Source organism: Littorina saxatilis, linkage group LG4 (assembly GCF_037325665.1).
Source record: "Littorina saxatilis isolate snail1 linkage group LG4, US_GU_Lsax_2.0, whole genome shotgun sequence".
Taxonomy (NCBI): domain Eukaryota; kingdom Metazoa; phylum Mollusca; class Gastropoda; order Littorinimorpha; family Littorinidae; genus Littorina; species Littorina saxatilis.
This window is the reverse complement of record NC_090248.1, coordinates 48,180,170-48,205,806: the sequence shown is the minus strand read 5'-3', so window position 1 is coordinate 48,205,806 and position 25,637 is coordinate 48,180,170. Positions and strand designations below refer to the sequence as shown.

At 42.9% G+C, this 25,637-nt stretch overlaps 1 protein-coding gene across 1 annotated transcript in view; it reads left to right on the top strand.

Annotated features, from left to right (window-relative positions):
* LOC138965618 (GATA-binding factor 2-like) overlaps positions 1–13,710 on the top strand; it is a 68,695-nt gene extending 54,985 nt beyond the window's left edge. The window contains exon 5 of the mRNA XM_070337796.1: positions 8,747–13,710. Coding sequence (XP_070193897.1) covers positions 8,747–9,238 — 492 coding nt within the window. The 3' untranslated portion in view covers positions 9,239–13,710. The remainder of the gene's footprint in view (positions 1–8,746) is intronic.
* Positions 13,711–25,637: the final 11,927 nt, after the last annotated feature.

The window sequence follows — 25,637 nt, the reverse complement described above, 5'->3', positions numbered from 1 at the left end:
AGCAGTCCATTGACCTCCTCAGCAAACCTTCCTTCTCTTTGGCTTTTTATTCGGTTGCAGTAGATTAGTCTTGGCAGTACCATACCATAATTTAGCGTACCCACCACACTACTCCCACATGCAGCAGCCCCAAGGTTCCTGCTTTCAAACAGGGCTCCTATTTCTTTATCTCCAACACTTTTTTCTCAGTTCTACTCTGCCCGCAAAATGTTGGTCGTATGTAGCCTCCTCCGCCCTCCGCAGTATTAAAGCCGAAGCGTGGAGAGCAAAAAAGCGTGTAATTGGAGCCCGCAGTCGGAGCATATTAAACATACATTCTGCTTTTTGCCATCAGGCTAAGGTGCCAGCAACAGTTGCGGTGGCGATTTGTTATTTTTTGTGGTTTTCAACTCGCGTTTGGAGCTTAGATTGTAACAAACACTGCTCGTTTTGCACCAGGCTGGGCGTAATCCGAATGGCAAAAAAGGAAAGAAGGGAACAGAATTATAAAAACCAGCAGGGGGTCCCGACAGAGGGAATAAATGTTTCAATTCTGCGAGTTATAGGGGTCGTAGGAGTACGCTTTTTACCTCGGCCACGGTTCCTTGGTTCCACTTCTTTTTTTGAGGCCGCTGCTAGAATCGTCTGCGAGGATGACATATAGATGATTCCCTTCGCATCAGCCCAACTGGGAAGGGAAACGGAAAATGATAGATGGGCGAAAATGCGGTAGTTAAGGAATTCATAAAAGAAAATGTTATGCGCATCTGAGTATTTTTGTTGCTTAAACCTGTTGCAGGGTATGTTTATTCAATTCCCAAAGGAAGCTGTTTGTCTTTATGGACATTGCAGCTGGTAGTAAATTTGTGACGCGTGCGACAACAGTCGGTTCATATATTTTAGGAAATATAGCCTCTAAAAATAAGATGGTAGATGTTCGAATTGCAAGTGAAAACTATCACCGCTTCAGACACCTAAACCACCGTACATACTATAATTACTGCAATCCATTTAAACTAATTCGGTTCGCCCTCAACAAAGTCTTTACCAACAGCATCTCCATTCTTGCCTTGTGATCACGGACTGTCAACCAGTCCTAGCAATCTTGGCCCGTCTCTTCGTCAAGGAGACACTTACATAAAAAAATCAAATTTTCTATGAACCTCATGGGAGCCCTACCCCTGATTCAAGCGGGTGGGGCTCCTCCGCCATTGAACGCCAACCTTGGCACCCTCCTGAGGGTAGCGTCCTTTGAAGAACCGGGTGTTTATAGATTGGGCTGGTCTTAACCACAGGGTGCTCACGGCTACCCTTCATTGGTCCCCGGTGCCACCAGGTAGCCAAAGGAGCAGTCGACGATCACTAATGGTGCAGAACTTCCATTGCCCTGCTTTCAACTAGCTGGCTGTTTTTAAAGTAAAAAAAGGGGGTGGAGCTGGAAGAAGGTCCTGTATGAAAATTGACGGAATTCAACATTTCCTATGGAATTATATTAGGGGAAGAAGAAGCGTGACTGTAGTAATTAGGGCTGGAAAAGTCGGTGGGTCCCGGGGCCAGAACAGCTCTCAACCCCTGGTCACGGACTGTGGTCAAAGGGCCAGCAGTAATGGTCCCTGTGGTCCTGTACAGAGAGAAAGAGAGAGAGAGAGAGAGAGAGAGAGAGAGAGAGAGAGAGAGAGAGAGAGAGAGAGAGAGAGAGAGAGGGGGGGAGAGCAACCCTGTGCTCTAACCTCTGTCACAGAGCTTGATGGTCCTGGCCCCCTGTTCCCCATAGCCAGTCCTTGTAATGGTGGCCGTAGGGTCGCTGGCCGAGGCGGCGGTCGTTAGAACTGCGGGGACCAGGCAGGGAGATCCCTGTGGTCAGCGGTATAGATAGCCATCTAGGCAATGAAGTGGGCGAGATTGGCCGCCTATTGTTTCCCTCTTCCCCCAAGTCCTGTGTGTGCTGCGCCCTGCCCTTTCCTTGTCCTTGTCACAATGGCCGTGCACCGCGCTCCTGCTGTCTCCATGCCCATTTCCTGTCATCACGTGCTCCTTTTGCAGTCCTCTCATTGGTCGGCGCTGTCCCTTTTCATCATGCTAATGTTCCAGTGTGTGGTGTCTCCATTCACTCTCTTCGACGAACATTCACACCTTGATGCGAAACTGTACACGCCTGGACAGGACACGGCCAGATAGGTCCGGTTTCATTTTTGGTTTCGTTGAAGCATAACGAGGTCAAAACGGTTGCTACTGAACTTCGAAGATTGTCCAGCACTTTATTACCATGGACACGAAATTCTATCTTTTGAGACCACAGAGCCTATAGAATTCTGAAAATAACGCTGTCGTCTAATAGTAAAAATACCCAAGAATCTGAAAGTACTAGGCCAGTCTTGGGAGTGATTGGTATTTTTCTTTTGCAGCTGTTATGGTCACTAATTCAACGGCTGGAAACTAGCATCCTACTGCTATACCATTCTCAAACACAATCAGTAAAAGCAGTAAAAGCAGGCCAAGACTTGACCGAGTCTCTTCAATCCAAACAGCGACAGCCAGACTAAATGAAGCGAAACAATTAGTCAAAATTCAGCGTTCTCTTCAGAATGGAGCCTTCCGCCCTCTGTCGGTGGCGGTTGAAAAGCGTTTTGTTCGTTCACAGAAAAGATGATTGGCGGGTGGGAGTGTTGACACATTTTTCAAAAATGGCCATTCAACCGACGGAAAATGGAAAAGGAGAAGAGAAGGGAGAAGGTAGTGTCACGTGACCTGGGTCATTCGCAAGAGGCCCCGACTGTCGTGACTGCTCATTCTAACGTTCTCATTTTGACCTTGTATTGTAGTTCTCGTTCTTCTCCGTTCCTTCTTCTCGTCTCTACTTCTTTCTTTCCCTACAAAAAGTGGAAGACAAGGCAAAAGGGGAAATAACCCGTTACTTAATGACACGGCCCGGGGCTCAGGCTGGTGACGACACAAGAACGCGCCAAACATGCGGTGACGTCCCCTGCCATTATCGCCCCATGGGGTGGCGCGCGCACCCTTCTCTCAGCCAGCAAAATGGCACTAGCAAAGACAGACAGAACGGAGGAGGAGGAGGAGGAAGAAGGGAGAAGAGTTTGACGTAACTATTGAAGACGCTCTGGTGGCTGAATGAAGGAAGTATAGAGCAGGAAGATAATTTGAATTTCGTCCTCAGGACATGACAGTTGTTTGAGGCCAAAGCCAAAACAGGTTATTTCCTGAAAGGTCATGAAGTCCTTCTTTGCATTTCCCCGTGAGTTTAGTAGATTTTGAATTCAAAATTAGATCACACTTCTGTATAAAACAAGCTAAGGAATGTACAGTTTGTTTCCAGCGATTTTTGTTCACTACTAAATTCTACGCATAACGTTCTGGACAAACAAAGTTCAAGATAACCCAAAAGCTGATTTTACGGACAGTTAATGATCGTTTCATTGAAACATGGGACTACACATTCCTATCCTAAAGGAATTCTGTTCTGAGAGGAAAACAAAACATGAAACGTGTCCAGTAATCAAAACCTCGCCTAGATACAAACTAACTGTTGACTGCGTTTCAAATGACCCATGACAGAAAGCAACACGTATGTAAAAAAGATACGTAGATAAAACCTGCCTACACTTATCAAAAGTCACAATAATCGTAGGATAATCTGTACAAACAGGTACGTAGTACCAGCCCCAGTACCAGTAAGTAAAAGTAGATCGTGCCTGCAGGCATTGATTGCCAATGCCATGCAGCTGACTAGAAGCCTATCTCAGATCGAAGCCTTGTTCTGGACGTCAAAAGGTCAATAGCTTACGCCACCGAAGGGATAATTCAATCTGAAAACATAAACAACCGAGCTGAGCCGAATCTTTGGGGACAGGAGGAACCTCAGTCGCAGACAGGGAATCCCGAAAATCTCCCCCCCCCTCTCCCTCTACCTGTACCTTCTAGTCTCGCAGACAGCCCCCCCCCCCCCCCCTTCATCTCCCAGACCCTCCTCTGTCACACACGGAAAGAGGGGAAGAGAGACGTTAGAGCAACAAACAAGGACCAGAAGCGAGGGGCCAGGGGAGAGAGTCACCTCGACTCGCCCCAGCGACCCTTCACAATGCCCGTCGCCGACCTGCCATCCTCACTTTGCTCCGCTCAAAGCTCGAAATGGGCTTACCCCGGGTAGGCAGCAGCCAGCCCTTTCTCTCCGACTGTCGCCAAGGTCCAGAGCCAGTCAGACTGGGGCCGTCGTGGTGCCGACTCTCCATACCCACCCTGCTTCAGGGTTCAGGCCTTTCCTTTCCTTATCCTGTTTGCTCTTTTCCCTCTCGACCTCAACGCCTCCTTCCTTCTTTCGCCGTGTGTGTGTGCTGCAGGCACAAACAATGTGGGCAATTAGGCATGAACTATTAAATGGGATAATCACACGCCAATGACGAGCGGTCTGGCGGCGACAGGCGGGCAATAGACTGGTCGCGAGTGTGGCGTACGTAGACGTGTTCGTAAGGGGGTTTCTCCATTCTGTTTCTCTTTCGCTTCGCTGGCCCCGCCGTCAGTGCTCTTTTACCTTATGTTGTCACTCTTTGCTTGACACTGAATGTCGGTCGGTTTACATGTCTGCGTGCTCGTAACGGGTTGATTGCATGCTGAAGCAGGGATGTAGCTTAGTCGGTAGCGCGCTGGATTTGTATTCAGTTGGCCGCTGTCAGCGTGAGTTCGATCCCAGGTTCGGCGGAAATTTATTTCAGAGTCAACTTTGTGTGCAGACTCTCTTCGGTGTCCGAACCCTCCCCCCGTGTACACTACGTTGGGTGTGCACGTTAAAGATCCCACGATTGACAAAAGGGTCTTTCCTGGCAAAATTGCTTAGGCACAGTTAATAATTGTCTACCTATACCCGTGTGACTTGGAATAATAGGACGTGAAAGGTAAATATGCGCCGAAATGGCTGCAATCTACTGGCCGTATAAAATTTCATCTCACACGGCATCACTGCAGAGCGCCTAGAACTGTACCCACGGAATATGCGCGATATAAGCCTCATTGATTGATTGATTGATTGATTGAAGCTCGAAACTGAGACACTTATTTTGTTTTGCTGAATAGTTGAGCAATCTCTTCGCCTTTTCCGTACTCTCTTGTTTGTATGGACTTCTTGCATTTAAGAACAACAGTTATACTACATTTGCCCCGAAACACTTATTTCTTCTTGTCGTAAAACAAAGTTATGGTACAACCAGCACACTTTCAGCTGTCTTTGATTTATTCATGCATTTATTTATTTCAATGTGAAATGAGAAGATGCGGGATTTTCTCACTTTCGTACAATTCAACAATATGAATACCACCTCCAGTTACGGAGATTTACTGATACAGTTTCCGACCTCAACAACAACATCAACACGACCTCCAAGCGCTGGTGACAAGCATTGTTCTGGAACTAAGGCCTGAATTCCCGTAAGGTAAACCGAGACATAGAGGCGACGCCGTTCAGTCAAAATCACTCGCCGATTAACGTTAACCCGCCCTGTGCAAAGGGTCACTGCTCGGCGGCGGTGCAATTTCCCACCCACCAATCGGATTAAGGGTGACTTGGTTGAGACTGGAGGGATTTGCCGATCCTCCAAGACCTTGGTGCCTATTCTTCTGTGTTGACTCGGGAATCCCTCACAGCTGACTGGACGATTGACGTCAGCGTTTTGACTCACTGTTCGATCGCGCTTGAATGTATGCAGTGTAGATTTTCTCGGCTTTCATTAATTTTCGAGAGCTCTATAGAACGCGGTATATTAGCTGGTGGGCTGATAACAGAAGAAGAAGAAGAAGAAGACGACACCCCCCTAGCCCTCCAAGTAAATGAACTAAACTAATGTGAAAGGCATGCATACAATGCCTAGATCGGCAAGAGATTGTGGTAGTTGTTTTTCTTTCCATTATAAAAACAAAAATCAGCAGCAGGCCCTAAAAGCAACCTGTAAAACGTTTCCCTTCAAACACTCAACTGAAGCGCCTTTTGTTCCGCTGCATCCGAAGCGCCAGGGTTAATTCGTTAAAACAGCAAACTTTTCCCCTCGAGATCAGAAAATCTGTGGACGTCAGATGGGTTCCTGTGTTTTGTGATGGGACAACTTTGACAGCCCTGAAGACTCTTACACCCAGAGCGCAGCTGTCGGAAAATGAGCATTACGACGTTTGAAAATCGTAACTGTCCTCACCCACCAAGAGAACATTGCGACAGCGATTAATTCCTCGAGTGAGAATAGAAAAGAGAACAGAGAAAGTAAAGCCAATGCACCCGGTTCTAGATAATTATGATTGGCTTAACTGTTGCACGAGCGTGGGGGGGGGGGGGGGGGAGGGAGGGGTGGGAAATGATTACTGTCAATGGACCAAAGAGACTCTGTTTTGTTTTCCTTTCTGCTAACAGTTGCGTTGCTAAGGCAACGTGACGACGCCCTGTCTGCTGGCTGTCAAAGTCAACAATGGGGCAGGGAGTCATTTTGTGCCGTTTTCAGCTGTGCTCTGTTGTCTTTGAACGGGCAATAAATAGTTAGAGTCAGCTTTTAAATGGCAACTCCAATCTCTCTCTCTCTCTCTCTCTCTCTCTCTCTCTCTCTCTCTCTCTCTCTCTCTCTCTCTCTCTCTCTCTCTCTCTCGGCCAACCTGCGCGCAGAAAGACTGAATAGTGCTACTCTTGAGAGAGAAAGTTGTAAATAATTATTGAGAGGAGTTTCAAAATATTATTAAGTGCATGGTCCTTCTGAGTTTTTTTTTAAACGAATTTGTTATTTTGAAGAGGTGATTCATCAATTAGAAGATAGTCGCCTAGGTTGTTTATTTCTACTTAAAAATGAAAGGAATAGGCCTTTGTCACCGCGAGCACCATATAAAGGAACGAAAGAAATTTAAAAGAAAACCGTTCCTGGGAAGATTACTCAAGCTGGCGAAGAAGATGACACAATTTCACCCCAAGGACTACAGAATGATACATCCGCAACCGGCTGTCTGTTTTGGGTAGAAGGATTACCGTGACGTAATTCGCCGTGATGTCATTTTCTCCAAGACTAACCACTCTATGACATCATGGAATCATCAGCTGAGCCATCTTTCCGATAAGGGACAGCGCGCTAAGAAGGAAGTGCGCTGTATGCAAATGTGGCACGAGCCAGTTTGCACGCGCTGGCAGCGCGAGGCACAGCCTGGGAAATAGTGACTGACGTCAAATTAGCCTGCATAATTGTCCGTGCTTTTGGGCGTGGGAGGAGGAGCCGGAAGCGGGGAGGGGGAGGCAACACAATTAGAGTGGGTGGATCTGAACAAGAAATAGGATGTCGTTTTCGCCCTTGTGTTTTGGAATATACTAATCGTCGAATATCATTCTTCTCTTCTCCTTCTTCTTTTTTGTTCATGGGCTAAAACTTCACGTTCATTGGGTTTTTTTTGGTTGTTGTTTATTTGGTGTGTGTTTGTTTTACACGACTGGGTGTTTACGTGTATGACCGTTTTTACACCACCATTTAGGCAGCCGCATTATCTTTCAAAAGCAAACTCAGTTGGTAAACAAAGAGATGGTCAAATCCCATGGCTTTGAAATAAGTGTGTTTTGACTGAAAATGGTTGTTACATTTCAAAGGTTCTTCTTCGAATAGCCTATTCTTGTGAAGGATAGGGAAAAGAGGATTATTGCTAAGGAATGTCAAGTCTTCAAGACCAGTTTGTGACATAACAAAATTAGTTTGCTTAAGCGTCCGCTGCGCTAGAGCCGTCAACGTTTATGTCTGGTTACATCGACGAACATTCCCCCCTCCTCTCCTCCCTCAAACTTCCTCCGTTGTTTTTACTACCTACTTAAAATATGGCACTTCTTCGAGAACCCGACCGATGTGAATCCTCCATCTCTACTTCACACACACTTCACAAGTCCAGCTTGAATTGTCTCCCTTGCTGCCATCAGACCCGGATGTCCCGGTACTCCTTTTTGTTGTCCACAGCTTATCACAATGACGTCATAGTGATGTCATATCCTGCAGGACCATTTTTCGCAAGTAATCGCCAGTTCTCGATTCTACTGGCGTTGTGGATGGTTGACACTAGCCATGTTCGGCATAAAATTGCCGAGCTTACGTTGCTCAAGTGTTTGTTGGAGTAATTATCGTTCCCTGTTAAGAGCGTTTGGAGCGCGAGGGTTTATGCGAAGCGAGGAATAAGACATGTGGTGGCCATATGTGCGTCTGGGTGACACATATGGGAATGGAAAATAATAGGCCGAAATGTTTCTGCGTGTTAAGAGAATATAGTTGTTTTTGTTATGGTTCTTGCGGGAAACAGAGTGGGCAATTACTTTGTCACGCTTTGCTTCTTCTCTTTCCTTTCATCAAATTTGTATTTGTTTTTTATTGTCATGTTTTGTTTGTCCATGTGTTAAATGTATATTTTTCTCTTTTTTTGGTATTTTTTTTAACATTTATTTATGTATATGTTTCTGTATTTATTCGTGTATTTATGTATTTGATCGTGTATTTATGTATTTATTCATGTATTCGTACATTAACTCATCCATTCATCCCTTCACTCCTTCATTGTTTCATTCATTCATTCATCTGTTCGTTCATTTCCTCCCCCCCCCCCCCCCCCCCCCTCGTCGCGATATAACCTTGAACGGTTGAAAACGACGTTAAACACCAAATAAAGAAAGAAAGAATTTCCTCCCCACAACAAAACATAGCTTTTGTTTTAAGCTTCACATTCACTAACACGCAACCCTTCCCCCCCATCTCTCTGCTTGCAGGTAAACCGCCCCCTGACGATGAAGAAGGACGGCATCCAGACACGCAACCGCAAGATGTCCACCAAGTCCAAGAAGAAGTGCAAGGGGGGAATGGGCGCCATGGACCTCCTGAGGGACAAGCCTTTCTCCAACTTCGCCTCGCCCAACTTCAACCCGGCCATGCACCACTCCATGTCCCCGTACATGGCCTCGCAAGGGTTCGGATCCATGGGCGGCGGGTACCTGACGCACGGGTCCCACCCGCACCACAGCGCGGCCCACCACGCCCAGATGGGGTCGCTGGGTGGGGGGCTCGGGGGCATGGGCGGGGGTTTCCAGAACTTCCAGCCGTCCTTCCCCAGCTCCTTCAGCAGTATTCCCAACATCTCGACCGCCTCAGGCCTCAACCTGTCCACGTCCCACCAGAACTTCCAGACGTCGCTGCAACCCACCTTCCCCACCTCCTCCGGCCTCAACCTCTCCACCTCCAACATGGTGGGCGCTATGGCGTAATGAGACCTGATGGTGACGTCATCTTGGCGTGATGACGTAAATCATTTTTGACTTTGATACTTTTCAATCAATATGAGACTTTTAACTTGGCTCCTTCGTTGCGCAGCATCGTCGAGATGACACGTGCGTGGTGATGGCCTTTTGAAGCTATATTACTGACTGAGTTCCCTTGCTGCACGTAATGTCACGCGAGCGACATGGTGAAGATGACGCGGTGAAAGCTTTTTGACGTCAAAACATTGACTGGGCTCTTTGGTGTACGACAACTGGTGACGTCATCAGACGGATGATATGGCGAAGATTTTCTCGAGGTTGTTACACCAATTGAGTGCTGCAGTTTGATACGTGTGCCTGCATTATCCTGTTATGATGACGTAGTGACAATTTCTGACGTCATGTCAGCTGAAATAGTCTGTGTTTTTGATCTGACACAGTTAAACATGTGAAGCCTTCACGTCGACGGCAGATGACGACTTTGATATCAGGAACTTTGAGACAGGTTCTGTCTCTACTTCGACGAAGTCAAAAACGGCGCAGACGAGTGCGTTTTGTTTCCAACGCGTGAGGTGTTGTCATACAGACTCAATGTAACAACTTGAACAAGAGAAATGTCTTGTGTGTTACGACATGACTACTGCAAATGCACACTTTGTTTTTTCACGATAATTCAAACACAGTAAACATTGAAAGGGTAGCTAATCGTCAGATGACAGTATCAAACTACACTGAAGATAAAATGGACAATTGTCTCCAAAGGGTGAAATCAGTTGGACCTATCTTTATCATCTCTCTCAACGTGAGGATTCAGATGAGCAGTAAAGCCTGAACATTTAGTAAAATCTGACTTTTCCTGGTAAAATTGTTACCATGGTGACCATAGGGCAAGTCGTTGAAACTGACGTCACAAAACATTACACTAGCTGTATATATATACACTCATATCGATGACGTCATCTGAGCATGTTCGCATGACCTTCAATACGTCGTTCTCGTGACGTTGGTGTCAGAAATCACTGATCTTGACTGCGTGTACAAAATCTTGGCAACTTGGTATTTGTGATTGGCAGCGAAGCATCGCTTTGTAATTGCATGAATGTGTGTCACTTACGCGCGGAAGATAAAGTGTACATAGTCCCGCATATGGGTAGCATATCTTGTGGCCTATAGAATAGTTTTGTTAATAATTGTCGTGGTGTGGTGCAGTTTTCAGTGGCCTGTGAAATGCATCTTGGGTCAAGTTAACTCACTGACAGTTCACTGAAGCTTATGAGCAGATTAAAAGAGAAAGACCGTGAAAGAAGAAAAACAATACATATCTGCCTGCATAATCTGTTCTGAAAAGGAAAAAAAATCCCTGTAAGATTTCAAACAATTTAAATGTGCAGCTGAATTTATTGGTATACAGATGCCGAACACCTCTGAGATTAATCTTTCTCTCCCAAAAATCTTGTTGACAAATCGGTTGAAAGTCGACCATTGGAACAGCTCTTTGGGAAGTCTCCACGACGGACAAACCTTAGTACCCCAGAACATTACACAACAATATGAAGAAAAAACACCAGACACTGTCACTGTGGCACGCAATGTCGTGTGTGTGAATGTAGGTGTATGCGTGTGTTCTGCTTGGACACAGCGCTGTTTTTCTTGGCTCTGAATACGAAGGTGACAAGTCGACGCCACCGTGTCGAGAGGGGCTGAATGGGTCACGAGCCCGTCCTTGACAGAATAAGGGGAAGGAAGCCACGAGTGATTTGGAGCAATCCGCTCAAGTTTATCCAAGGACTCTTGACATTTTATTTTATTTTATTTTATTTTATTTTATTCATTTCTTCCTGCAGCCTTTGTCAAGGTCATGTTTGGTGGTGCGGGATGGTTTTGACTATTATGAACCCATTGATTTTTGAACGACGCAAAGTATGAACAATCTGTGTCTCTGGAAACTAAATCATTTCAAAAAGGTTTATTCTTTCTTTGGTTATTATTATGTTTTGTTTGTTTGGCGCAGCTAGGATTATTTTCTGCTGTGGTAGTAGTTTTAGTTGTTAGCTCTGATAACGTTTCCAAAAAAAAGGGGTAGTTTAGTTATGTCTCCAATGATGATGACATATTTGTGGTACATCTTTTAGTTTGTATTAACTATGAAATTAATAAGTAGATAAATCAATAAATTAAAACATAATTTGATAATTAAGTTCGTTAACTACAACATTAATCAATAGATATAAATAGATTAATAGGCAAAGAACTAAATAAATGAGAGAAAAAAAATGTATTAAACAAGTTTTGTTTCTGTCTGCAACAGTCCTTGAAGCGCCTACTCCTAGTTTTAAGCAGTATTGCCAACCGTCCTCATGTTCTCGCACACTCCCAAAGTCTTGGCGACAGACACGGATCGGGTATCCCACCCCGACAGTTCGGGGTGGCGAGCAGGGGACACCCTGACTGTCCGCATTCACCCGCGCCTGTCGTCATCCACCCGTCAAAAACAATCCCTACCTGCTCGAGTGTTGCCCAGACCTACCCGACCTACAGCCCTTAGGGTATTTAGTCAGCGTCTGGTCGTCTGAGAGTTGGGGTTTCCCCCCTCCGTGGGTTTCCCTTCATCAGTCCTATTTTTTTCTGGGCGGGGTGAGGGTGGAAGTTAGGGATTACCTGTGAAGAAAAAAACTGAAGGAATGAAATTGACATTTAACTTCCTTAGTTTCACCATTGGCTAAGAGAGACATGTGTTTTGTATAATACGATTCTTCATTTTTTGGATCTTCTCCTGGTTCTTACAACTACCTTTTTCTCCCTTCTGTGCAGCTTTCGATTTAAATAAGAAATCACACAAAAACCGGTTCACTTCTTTTATCAGGGATTTTCACAGGTCAACAAATATACCATTTTCTCTATTTTCTGATATTTAACGTTTTGTTGGTGTTTTTTTTTCAACCGAGACAAATCAGTTATCACAGTGGCACTTGCGTGCAGACAACTGTGTAGGCGACAAACTAGAAGGATCTCGTGAAGAGTCTCGGCGAGTGCACTCCCTTGGTCTGGGACACCCGAGACTTCCCCCCAGGGTCTCACTGGGTCACGTGTTAACTTTGTTGCATGTCTCAAGAGTTACCTTGCAGTTTTTGAAAGAACCCGAGACAGAAATCTTAGCACAGTTGAACTCTGGTGGGAGAAACTCTGCAAAGGTGCGCTCGGAGCAAACACACAACACGAAAAAAAAATGCACACAAAAGAAAACCATATAGGACATATTTTGAATATGTGCAATGTTTTGTAAAAGGGGTACGCTGAAATTAATCTAAATTGTCAATGAAAAGTCGTCTTTATTCGCTGTCTTGCTCCTCGCAGTGATAATTTTTGTTGCTCATTGTAATCAGTCCCGGCTGTATCTGTCTGAGCGCAAATCCTTTTCTCTTCTTAAACATTAAGGAGCTTGTAAAGTGCGCATTAGGTTCTGATCTCCTGAGGAGAAAACGAAGACCTTATAGCGATAATGCATCAATGTGACCCTCCACCACGAAATGAGTCGCATGTCACCTCGCGCGGTTCTGCGCTAGGCTGGATAAAAGTCCGGGGAGTGTCTGGTAACAGTGTGAGGGTCACCTTAGTCACAGGCTTATAACTCAAACAGTTTTTGCTCTTTTCTAAAACGGGTTTCACCACTGGATAGAGCATAAAAAACTCTTTAGAAAAATGTAAAAATATGAAAATCATGCAAAGGTGACATGCGACTCATTCCGTGGTTGTATTGTAGTCACATCAGTTCTAGCTGATTTTTCACACAGTGTGAGCCGATGATTTTACAGGTATTACACGCGCACCGGGTGCAAATAGATCTCAGGTGTAATCCCAAAAGCAGAAGAAAAAAAATCAGGATAAAATAGGGAAAACGGACTTAAAATCAGCTTCCTCATAGTTTTATGCAAATCATCCGCTGTATCGTGCTGAGCGTAAGAAATGTTTGCAATCAAAATGAAAGGCGTTGAAAAGGATTTTCTGTTCTTTCTTATTTTCGATCTGCGTACAATTCCGAGTTAAGACCCTGGACAGTAAAATTGCCCGTATTGTCTCTGGTAAACGAAGCAGGGATTTACCAGGCTCCCCTGGGTGCAAATCCCAGTGGTTATGTCTGCCACAGTTACCCGCCTATTACGCACATTATTTTCTTTCCTTACGTGCAGACTTTCTCTGGTTACACGGATAACTTTCTGTCCTCTTTCATTCAGACCTCCTTCCAGCTATGCAGGACCTACTTTCAAGTCTGATTGCCGTGAGAGATAGCCATCGCATACGGCCATTCAGTCTCCTTTCCTTGTCCAATCAAAATCAACCTCTAAACTTTCTGGGACAAAACTGACCGCTCGTAACCCTTCTTACAAATCTCTGAGACCCCGCAGGACTGTTCAGTTACCGCAACCTAAACAAATCTTGCGCGGGGGGGATAACAACGTGACTGTCGTCGAGACCGATGGTGGGGGGGGGGGGGGGGGGTGGGGGGGGGGGAGGTTGGCTCGCGGTCGCGGTCGTTCAGACCCATGTCTACGCCAGACTCGCAGGAGGGCTTTGGGTTCAAATCCCTCTACCCGCACATTTTGCAGCCCGCGACAATGACCGAGGGACAAAGTGGCGAGCTATGTAGGCTCGCGCCCCTACCATGCGGGTCCAAAGAGAGCTAAGGGGGGTTTTACACGCCAGCGATCTTGCATAACGGAATAAGACGGTAATGAGCCATCCCGCCTCCCCCCCTCCATACGCTATTCTTGTCAGCTCCCAGCGTGAAGGGCTTTCATCCTTACTCAAGGTGTTCGCCTCTTGTCAGCCCTCGGTATACACTCGCCCCAGTAGTTTATAGGGGGTGGAAAGCGACAGAGAGAGAGAGAGAGAGTTTGAAGAGGTCTCTACACACCATTTAGCTAAACTGGGTGGGGATGGAGGAGGGGGCAGAAGAGCCCAACAAAATTATCTCTCTTAATTGTTTCAAGCATGCAAGGCTTGTCGACGTGTTTGTTTCCTGAGAGCAGGCTTGTTTCACGGTTTTTTAACACGAGGAGTAGGCGCAGAGAGGCTGCTGAAGAGAATGTACCCGTATGGTTTTTTTGTTTTAAGAGCTTATTTGTTCATATTTGAAGGTTAGCGTAGAGTGTGTAGTGGGAGAGGAGGGGGTTCACGATACAATAACTCCAATATCTTATTTTTGTTGGCATACATTTCTTTAAAAGAGGTCCGAATGACGTGTTTCAAACTACCGGACAAAGTACCAGGCGGGGGTTGTGGTGGGAGGAGGTGGAGGGGGGGGGGGGGGGTGAGGGGCATTCTGAGACCCCCATCAACAACACTTTTATTACTATAGTTACATCATCTGTATTTGTATTATTTTACAAAACATAATTATTGTAATGGCCAGTTCAGCGTCGCAGTTGTAACTGACGCAACTACGCGTGGCAATGATGACAAATTCGTGCAATGTAAGCATAACAAATCTACTGCAAGAAAAACTGTCTGTAATAATCTATTTTTTCTTGTTTCTTTTTTGTGTGTAGACTGACCAGTGTCTTGAAGATGAGTTATAACTTGCCATATAGGCATTGAAAGAGATTCATGTGACATATACTGTTATTTAAGAATGCTTTTTGTGCTTGAGTATTTTCCAGTGCTGCTATAGTGTAATCACTATGAGTTAATACTGCCAGCTGCCATTTGATTGAGTTCAGATAAATGGGTACATATATAATTAGCAGTGCACAGTTTAATGTGCTGTTTGATTGCTAAATGTACGTCAACTGTGTATCTAATCAGTGTGTGTAAATATCGTATTTATGAGTGTTTGGTAGAGACCCGACAATACTGACTCATCCATTGTTTGCTTTTATTTTTCGCATTGGTCGATATTATCACATTGTTATTATAACTGAAACGACTACCGTTTGTGTGTATTTGGTGAGTTTTCTTTTACACTGAACATTCGAGTAATTGTGAAAAACGTGGGAAAAAACAAAGTCTTACTCGAAGCATGTATACATGTATAAAGTTACAAATATAAACGCATCTGAGCGTTATATATATAGTAATATCATATCGAATTTGTTTTCTACTTGTGGATTGGATATTTGCTATATCACATGATCAATTTTCGTTGATTTGTATTGGTCAGTCAATCAAAGTATAATTACAAAAATATTCTAGTCGTAAAAAAACACACACGTGGATCGCATTAGATTTTTGGTGTGAATGCGTCTGAGTATATTTGAGACTGAGAGGGTTATATGGGCACATGTTTGCATGCTTGAAATGTATAATGATGCTACTAAAGTATTGAGTTGTTTATTTATATTCTATATTTTTTGTTTCATATTTCACACTGAATATTTACCTTAAACAAGAACATAAACTTGTTTAAATGTATGAGTGCTTGACTTGAATTCTCCGTGATCGATTCTGTTTAGCCACAGATGGTTTAGTTCTTTAAATGTAAAGGCGAAAAACACTGAAAAAAAATGACGTTCTCATTTTTTACAATAAAAATGTATTTCCAGAATAAGAAGAAACTTCGTTATTTCTTTTTTTTTTTTTTTGGGGGGGGGGGGGTGTGAACTGAAAGCAACAAATATAATGAGGCCGACATATACTCTTGAACATGTTTATTTAGCGCTTCATTGTAACACAGAAAACGAGGTTAACAGTGATGATGGCACACAGATCTGTTACTTTGGTTTTGGTTATTTTTCTCTCCATTTGTCTGTTGGTCACGAGATTTGTTATTCTACATCATTAGTTACTTGTCTTACGTTTTTGTTTCGTTCTAGTGTGACAGTGGCATCTTTCAAGATGGCATGCTGAATATTTGAATAATATTCCCATGGATTGAATTGTTATCATGCTGTTTCATCGTATAACTTGACCTTCGTCGTGGTATGAAAAACGGGAACTGATTTCCTAGTTAAAGTGCATTTTGTTTTTCTCTCTCTCTCGAGTGAATAGCATTATTATGATGTTATAAATGCCATCATCATTATCTGTATATATTTTCACGTCTGCTCAAATTTCTCTCATTGTATTGAATTTAATTATTGTCAGGAAATAAAAGATCACAGTCAAAGAAATCATCTTCATGTGTGTGTGTGTGTGTGTGTGTGTGTGTGTGTGTGTGTGTGTGTGTGTGTGTGTGTGTGTGTGTGTGTGTGTGTGTGTGTGCGTGCGTGTGTGTGTGTGTGTGTGTGTGTGTTTGGCCAATTGGGTGTGTGTGTGTGTGCGTGTGCGTGTGTGTGTGTGTGTTTGTGTGTGTGTTTGGGTGTGTGTGTTTGGGTGTGTGTGTGTGTTTGTGTGTGTGTTTTGTTTTGTTGTTGTTTGTTTTGTTTTGTTTGTGTGTGTGTTTGGTTTTGTGTGTGTTCGCACGTGCTCAACTGGGGATGGCAGAATGACACTTCATAAACGAACAAAACATCGCCTTATGGAATCCAGAATTTCCACGTCCAAACTAAATTATACGTAAGCTTAGAAAAAGAACAACACAAGTACGTATATGTATATGTAAAAATTAACATCCGTTCTTCAAACCAAAACAAAAGCAACAAAACATCTAGACACAACAATCAGAACGCAAGCGAATGAACAGGGAGATATATATATATATACAGCAACCTTTATCAGTCGAGAATACACACTTTTCATTTGACCTCTCATCAAAACATTCCCTCTGTTTAACATTCAGAAACTAACATCCAACACACAAATTGGTCGCATTTAAACTATACCCATGCATATTGTTCCTAACGATGCCATAATAATCCTTGCGGACAATAACCAATAAAGATCCTTGTCTCATTTCTGAAATTATCAAACCTCGCTTAAACTGTCACATGCATGAAAAACGGAGTCCATTTGTTAAAATAAAAAGAGTACTTGAAATGCGATTATCATCAGTGATAAGCAATAAAGAGCATTGCCTCTTTGGTTGTTTTTTTGTTAAATAACAACCCCCACTAAACTTGCTGCATGCATAATAATATGCATATACATTTCGGAGCCCATTTTTGACAGAAAAGTGACATAAATGATAACTAATAAAGCTCAAAATTGTCTTATTTCAGATTGGTTTTTTTTTCTCAACAAAACCAAACCAACAACAATAGAAGAAGAAAGGAGAAGAGTGACGCATATCAACAATAACTATAAAGAACAAGGACTTTTTTTTTAATCTCGCAAATTACAAGTCTGACTGAATCTCTCACATGGGTGTGAGTTATACGGCAGCCCATTTGTGCCAAAGGAAAGAAAGACAGTGACTGCGAACGAGTGACATTAACGGCAGATTTAAACTGTGCAGCGAGAAAAATTCGTGTCAAAGGAGGAGGAATGATCGACATTTTTTGTTTCAAAGAACAGCTGTTTCCACACCACCTGTGGAGAAGAATCTTTTTTTTTTTAAATGTGGTGCAACTTTAAGGTTTGAAATTTGATATTAATTATACAGGCAAGCATTTTGTAATGTTTTGGTAAGAATTGTGTATTCAAGTTTGTATGTATCTATTTATTCATTCATTCATTCATTCATTCATTCATTCATTCATTCATTCATTCATTCATTCATTCATTCATTCATTTATTCATTCATTCATTCATTCATTTATTCATTCATTCATTCATTCATTCATTCATTTATTCATTTATTCATTTATTCATTTATTCATTTATTCATTTATTCATTTATTCATTTAGTTAGTTAGTTAGTTAGTTAGTTAGTTAGTTAGTTTTTATTCTATCTACTTATTTAGGCGTTTTTGATTGATTGATTGATTAATTGATTGATTGATTAAATATTTGATTGATTCATTGATTGGTTAATTGATTGATTAATTGATTGATTGATTGATTGATTGATTGACTGATTTTTTTAATTGTAATTATTTATCAGTTTTGTATTTATCGATTAATTTATTTGTATACATGTCTTCATCTATCTATTTGTTTGTTTATTCATTCTTTCATTGATTCTTTCATTGGTGAATTGATTTTTTGATTAATTGACTTTATTTATTATTTTATTTGCGTGTTGAATCCTTTAATTATTTATTTATAGTCTTATCTATTTTGCAATTCGTTTATTTTAAATGGTGTATCCATTACCCAATCTATCTATTGCTATACAATTAAGCTGACATAATAATTATCATACCCAAAGCAGAAAGTCCTTATTTTAATTCAATTATCTGTTCCTTTATATATTTATACCGTAGATATAATGTATTTACTTATCTATGAAAGAAACGTAATCCAAATTCAAACACAAAAGCGTATCAAAATTAAATTAATGTATTTATTTATTTATTTTTCTCAAGGCATCAAGCAAGTATCTTTAGATCAAGTAAATGACATCAAAGGCGATGACCTCGACAGGATTTTCAACGCCGTAACTTGCAGCCAGCCAGCCAGCCTACCAGCAAGCCAGCAAGCCAGCCTTGCTGCCAGACATCCGTCATCAAATTCAATCTCCAAGCGCACACACCCACAACTACGACCGCGATGGCAATACTCCACAACCACCATAGCATAACCACAAAACAAATACGTCCAGACCGAGCAGACTGCGCAGTTATGGAACAGTTTTGCACAAAGAATCAGCACGCGCGGCCATTTTGGAAGCTCAAACGATTTTTCGAAAGTGTCAACAGACCGCGTTTTACCGCCGTTTAACTTTACCGGACCCGAAGACGGAAAAGCTTTCATATTCTCACGCGCCCCCCTTCGCTATCCTTGTTCTTTGGCCAGCAAACAGTTGGAACCATCTCTGTGGATGGAACCCACACGCATGCACTGTGCGATGATTTCATAATGTTTATACAGAGTGTTTTGGGGAAGAAATGTGCTTCTGCCGAAGAACTGTATACATCCAGAGTGTTGTGGTCGTTGGGGTTTGATGTGTGGCCTACATGCAGACTGAACAATGTCATACATTTGATCCCAAACAGTCACTACTACTGGAGACAGAAATAGAAATTTAGCATAGCATAGCGAAGTCATCAACGCAAAGTATGCTACAAAAACTTCGCATGTATCGTCTTCAGTGCTTGCTGCCCGCCGAGGTATAAAAAACACTGTCTCTCAGAAGAACGGTGGAGTTTAAAATAATTATTTTATGAAAAAAATCCAATACTCTAAATCAACAGAAAAAAACCCACCCCAGTAGGCTATCACAATATATTACGCAGGCGATCATAGAGTTATAAACAAACAAACAAACAAACAAACAAACGAACAACGCCTACTTCGTTCTTATTCAGATAAATAAATAAAACGCATTTAGAACACAATCAAATGACTTGATATTAACCAACCTAACAAAATCTCTAAAGCCAAGAAGACGATTTAATTTCTTGGTAACATTTAAAGATATCATGCATTAAACAAAACAAAACAAAAAAAGAAGAATTTAACTGATTATCAGCCTGAAAAGAGTAACCATTTTTTAAGTTAAAAGTTTAAACCATTTTTTAAGTTAAAAGTTTAACCATTTTGAGAAGGTAGGTCATATTCTATACCTTTGGCTTTGTTGAAGCTGAACGATAGTTATACAGGTGCATTTAATTTAATTTCCTTTTGCTTTAGTCGTTCTCTCTTAAGTTTCACAAATGTATTAACATAAATCAAATACGGGTTTTATTGAGTGCTATTTGATCATTTTTTGTTTGTTTTTGTTTTAAGAATTAACAATGCAGCAAATATTGCCCAGAAGAGAAGAAAGTGGGTCAGTTTAAAAACAATTATCACAGTTAATCCGCTTAATAGTGTTAAAAGTTTACACAAAAGTGTGTGTGTGTGTGTAGGGGGAGGGGGGGGGGGGGGGGTTGTACGTAAAATGCAAAAAACGTGCTTGCTTGCAACACTTTCCTAGAGGCATAGATATATATATATATATACATGTAGTTCGTACATTAATTCACAGAGAGGCATATCTATTTCATTCACTAATTATTGTATCATTTGCTTGTAACTTGATCCTCATATTTTCTGTGATGAAGACGGCATTCATCTACAACCCAAGTAATTAGAGCTTGATTATTGTAACATAAGCAGATGGTGATTAACTCATACATGATATTATTCTCATATAATTATGTCACGTTCACCGCAGCTGCAGTAGAGTAGATTCACAAGATGTGTGCGTGTTTGTCCAGGACTGCATGCCGATAGCTGCTTTCATTCTTAATCTAAGTTTATTAGATACCCCAGTTTAGAAAATAATCCATTCGCTAGACGTCTATGCACATAATTGTCTCGAACATTAGATGTCAAAAGTAACAATAGCAAGGAAAGAAAGAAGGAAGAAAGGAAGAAGGAAGAAGGAAGAAAGGAAGGAAGGAAAATTGAAAGAAAGAAAGACAGACAGACAGAGAAACAGAAAGAAAGAAAGAAAGAAAACGAAAGAGAGAAGAAAATGAAAGAGAGAAGGAAAGAAAGGAAGGAAGAAAAAGAAAGAAAGAAGAAAGAAAGAAAGAAAGAAAGAAAACGAAAGAGAGAAGAAAATGAAAGAGAGAAGGAAAGAAAGGAAGGAAGAAAAAGAAAGAAACAAACAAACAAACAAGCATGAAAGAAGGAAAGAAATGCATGCACGCACGCACCCACACACACATGAACGAACGCACGCGCACACACATATATACACACTCATGCAGACACCACAAAGAAAAATGGAACCCCACATTCCGTGCGTCCGCATACTAATATGAGCTTCCGGCAAATGAACCACGATTATTTGTCCATATCCCATGTCTCTCCTTTTTCCGTTAGTTATTGATGTTTCTCGGTGGATTCCATTGTTAAGACGCAAGGATCATTGATTGCTGAAACAATTGTTCAACAATGCAAGGTTCTTCGGGAGTTTGGTAAGGCTGGAATTTCAGGTCAGCAGCTGAGGTCGAAGCTAATTGTCATGCAAATTCATCTATAACCGAGCCCTCTTCAACTTTGAATCTGCTGCGAATGTTCTTCAATTTTATTCCAATGACAAGGAATATTCCTACAAAAATTAACAATAGATTTCAAAATGTGTCGCAGCCTGACAGACAGACATACAGACAGAGAGACAGATACACAGAGCCGGAGTTGATTGGCTGGTTAATGTTTAATCGTCCCTACACTCAGAGATATAGAGAAACAGACATATAGACAGACATAGACGGACAGACAATCAGAAAGACACACAGACGGGCAAACAGAACCAGAAACAGAGAGAATAGGGAGAGAGAGAGAGAGAGAGAGAGAGAGAGAGAGAGAGAGAGAGAGAGAGAGAGAGAGGGAGGGAGGGAGAGAGAGAGAGAGAGAGAGAGAGAGGGAGAGAGAGAGAGAGAGAGCAGAAGATGATGAGAAGTCAGGAAACGACAACCCACAACAAGAATAAAGATCGGCAAAAACAAGGCAGGAAACTTGCACAAAAGACACACACACACACACACACACACACACACACACACACACACGCACACACACACACACAAAATAACGGGAAAAAAACCGTCAAAGAATTAGCATTGAAACTGTCTAAATCAGCAGGCGATTGCTGTCATACAGGCCAAAACACCTCTAGTCTTTCTCTCTGATGTCCTTGACAATGAAATTCAAGAGGACTTAAATTATCGCGCCCAGGGACGACGAACTTGCACAGCCTTCTTCAGATCCTCATCAAGGGGGCATAATCAAAGGCAGGGGGAGAGAAAATTGCACGGAAGCGGCCTGACTTTTGCCATGAAGGGGTGGGGGCGGCGGATTTACCTTTTCTTTCGGGTGGCGGGTGGGAGGAGCCGGGAAGAAAGGCGAGAAGAGAGAGGGAGCTATGAAGTCAAGAAAGCAAAGAGATAAAAGGCAGAGAGAGGAGGGAAAAAATATGTGATGGGCTGGGAGGAGAGCCAAGACGGGTACCCCGGGTGGATACTCGATACGGTTGTGTCGCGGCCTGGCAAATGCCGGGTAAGTGTATGCGTGTACGCTCCTCTTCAAGAAGACGCGGGGCCCTTCGTCGCTAAACTTAACGTCTTTTCTGTATACTCTACGATGTTAACCATAAGGCCTACGAGGTTTTCCCACGAAGGGGTGGAAGTCAGTGTCAAGCTTCACTTTCGTCTGTCTGTGTCTCTCTTTCTTCATTTTGTGTGTCTCTGTCTGTCTGTTATAGCTCCCCGTCTATCTCGTTGTCTCTACTTCTGTCTGTCTCGTCCTCCCTCTCTCTCTTTCTCCCGCTCTCTCTTCTCTTTCTCTCTCTCTCTCTCTCTCTCTCTCTCTCTCTCTCTCTCTGTCTCTGTTTTTTCTCTCTCTCTGTCTCTCTCTCTCTCTGTTTTGTCTCTCTCTCTCTCTGTTTCTCTCTCTCTATCTATCTCTCTCGCTCTAGCTCCTTCCCTCACTCTCTCTCTCTCTCACTCTCTCTCTCTCTCTCTCTCTCTTCTCTCTCTCTCTCTTCCCCTCTCTCTTTCTCTTTCTCTCTTTCTCTTTCTCTCTCTCGCTCTCTCTCTCTCTCTCTCTCTCTCTCTCTCTCTCTCTCTCTCTCTCTCTCTCTCTCTCTCTCTCTCTCTCTCTCTCTCTCTCTTACCCTCTCTTTCTCTGCTGTTGTCAGTTTTGTGTTGCGTTTTTATGAACATGATCGCTTTTGTCATCACATCGATGTAAGTGTACAAACACGTTCCTTCTACTGTTGTGACAAGCTTTTAGAACCATGACATACACTGATACAAAAGCAGATACATTTGAGATACACGATCATTGAACACACAAAGTATATCAACCCAAATTTAGCACAGGGGTTCGCAAAAGCAAAGACCAGAGAATTATTTTTTTGTAATAGAACCAGGGTGAAACGGCAAATCCGCTAGACTAATTACATTGGAAGGTCCACGAAATCGCCGGGAGTTCAAAACAAACAGAGCTCAAAGCTCAAAGGTTAAACATGCACACACAGTCTGGTTATGTTGAAAATAAAGAAAATAATAGATACAATGTTGTCTGTGCACTTATGTTGGGTCGACATATTTGTGATTGTAACGTATTGTTTTGTCAATAACAAACGTTCCAACAAATTACCTTTCTTGTTTTTTGATTTTGAAAATAAAGGAAAGTCAAGAGGAAGCAATGCTGCGGGAAAAGGCGGGGGGTGAGGTTTGATCTGTACGTACGAATCACGCACCCCGTAGACTCTTGCGTCAACGCCGTAGTGCCTTCACAGCGTACCCAACATCTACCCGAACGAAACGCACACCCGCCACCCGCCTCTGGTCCCCCTAGACCTTCCCGACCCACCCCTTCTCCCTGTCCCAGCTTTGGCGACTTGACGATGAAGTCTGGAGTGCTGAACCCACAAGCAATGAATGCATGGGCCGCTAAATGGCTCCTGTATGCCCCCCCCCCCCCCCCTCTTTCTCTCGGCTCTTCTTCGCTTTTTAACTCCTGTCTACTTAGCTGCCTCTCGAGAGATCTTGCACCCGCTTTCTAACGTACCCGCTTTACCCCACCCGAGTCTATCACGTTTTGTTTTCCCAAGAGTCGCGGGTTGTAGACCCCCTGTGGAATTGAGTATATGATTGAGGTTGGTTCGTGTCTTTGCCTGTTTAGGTTCCGTAAGGTTTTTCGTAATGTCTAGTTTGTTGTTGTTAATGTTATGCACGATGTTCTCTGAGATTTTTATATTCCTCCTGTCGAGGAGGAATCCCCCCTCTCCTCATAATAATTAAAGTCATCACCGTCGCTAACCTCCTCCTCCTCCTCCTCCTCCTCCTCCTCCTCCTCCTCCTCCTCCTCCTCCTCCAGAGCTCCTTCTCCTCCTCTTCCAGACCTCCTTCTCCTCCTTCTCCTCCTCCTCCTCCTCATCATCATCATCATCATCCTCATCATCATCATCAGCAGCAGCAGCAGCAGCAGCAGCAGCAGGAGCATTTCTTCAGCATTTCCATCCTTACATTTTAATTTAGTCCTGATTCCTTTTGTTCCCTTTTTGATATGACTATCGGGGTTCACTGGGTAATAAACCTTAGTTTTTGTGAAGTGCTAAAATCCCCCATAGTTTCTGTCAGAGCAGATATTCTAATTCTCTGTATGTCTTTGGTTTCAATTGCCAGAATAATCAAATATATTCGCAGGAAGGAAAGAAGGAAAGGCATGCAACAACGGCTCTTCTTTTGATATCTATCTATACGGCACAAGACGTACAGAGTCAGAGCGCGTATACATTCAACACAGCCATAGTTTCTGTCAGAGCAGAGCTTCTCTGTATGTCTTTGGTTTCAATGGGCAGAAGAATCAAAGTCAAAGATATACATTCGCAGGAAGGCAAGAAGAAAAGGCGACAGCGGCTCTTCTTTTGATACCTATCTATACGGCATTAGAATCAAAGAGCGATTATACATTCAGCACAGCCGAAGAGACAAGTTGACAAGTACTCGCAAAGCTTGGACAAACAAATTCCAGGGTCATTACTCGTTCGGTCAAGTCCATTCACACGCTGGCCCCAAGAGATTTAAGGGCCTTTCACAACGCCACTGACCACTGGCTGCTCAGACCTGGTGGCGCTTGACCAGAAGATTTGCGGCCACGGTGACTCCTGGTGTTGGAATGCAACAAGTCAGCGTTGTTTGTCTTCCCTGGATTTTTATGTCTAGTGCTGTGTTCTTGTTATTAGTGGCTTGGCCCAGTGACATACCGATGATCACGTGACTCCTACTCTGGCTATAGGTCGCGACCATTGGCTGCTCAGAGCAAGGAAGCACAGCACACCTTTTGCAATCCCACACTTTGTAGAAACACCCGCACGAAGCCCTCCTTTGCAAAGTTCTGATTCTTGCTTGTGAATTCTCAAAACTTTTGATCAACCAGGCATGGGATCACGAATTTGCAACAACAACGATCATCCCAAGGGTCCCAAGTTCTACTTCTAATTCATATAATTCACCTGTTCATTCGACCATCACTCTACATGCAACGACCATTTTTAGTCGGTCAAATTGGTTGAGACAGTATTTCAATCTGATGCATAAATACAAAGCTATCGAGTGTATGATGTGATGAAGGAGCACAACAAGATGAACTTATACATGTGCTCTTAGAAATAAAAGAATAATGTGTCGGGCGATATTATAAATGCATAATATTTAAACCAATGAAAACAACAGCAACGGTCAATTGGGGGGTGGATTTAGACAGGTTGGACTGTGACGTAAAAGGGTGGACAATACAAGAGGAGAAGCAGACTGAAAGTACAGCAGGAACCGAGTGGGCAGAGAAGGCGACATGGCGTCTGTAGCCCAGGGGGCAGCAAAGAGCTACACCCAACGTCCAGTCCAAATGTTTTCACTGCTTCTCCTGTTTCATTGCTTCCACCCTCTTCTCAATGTTTTAGTGCCCCTTCGCGGCCTCTCCTTCCGCC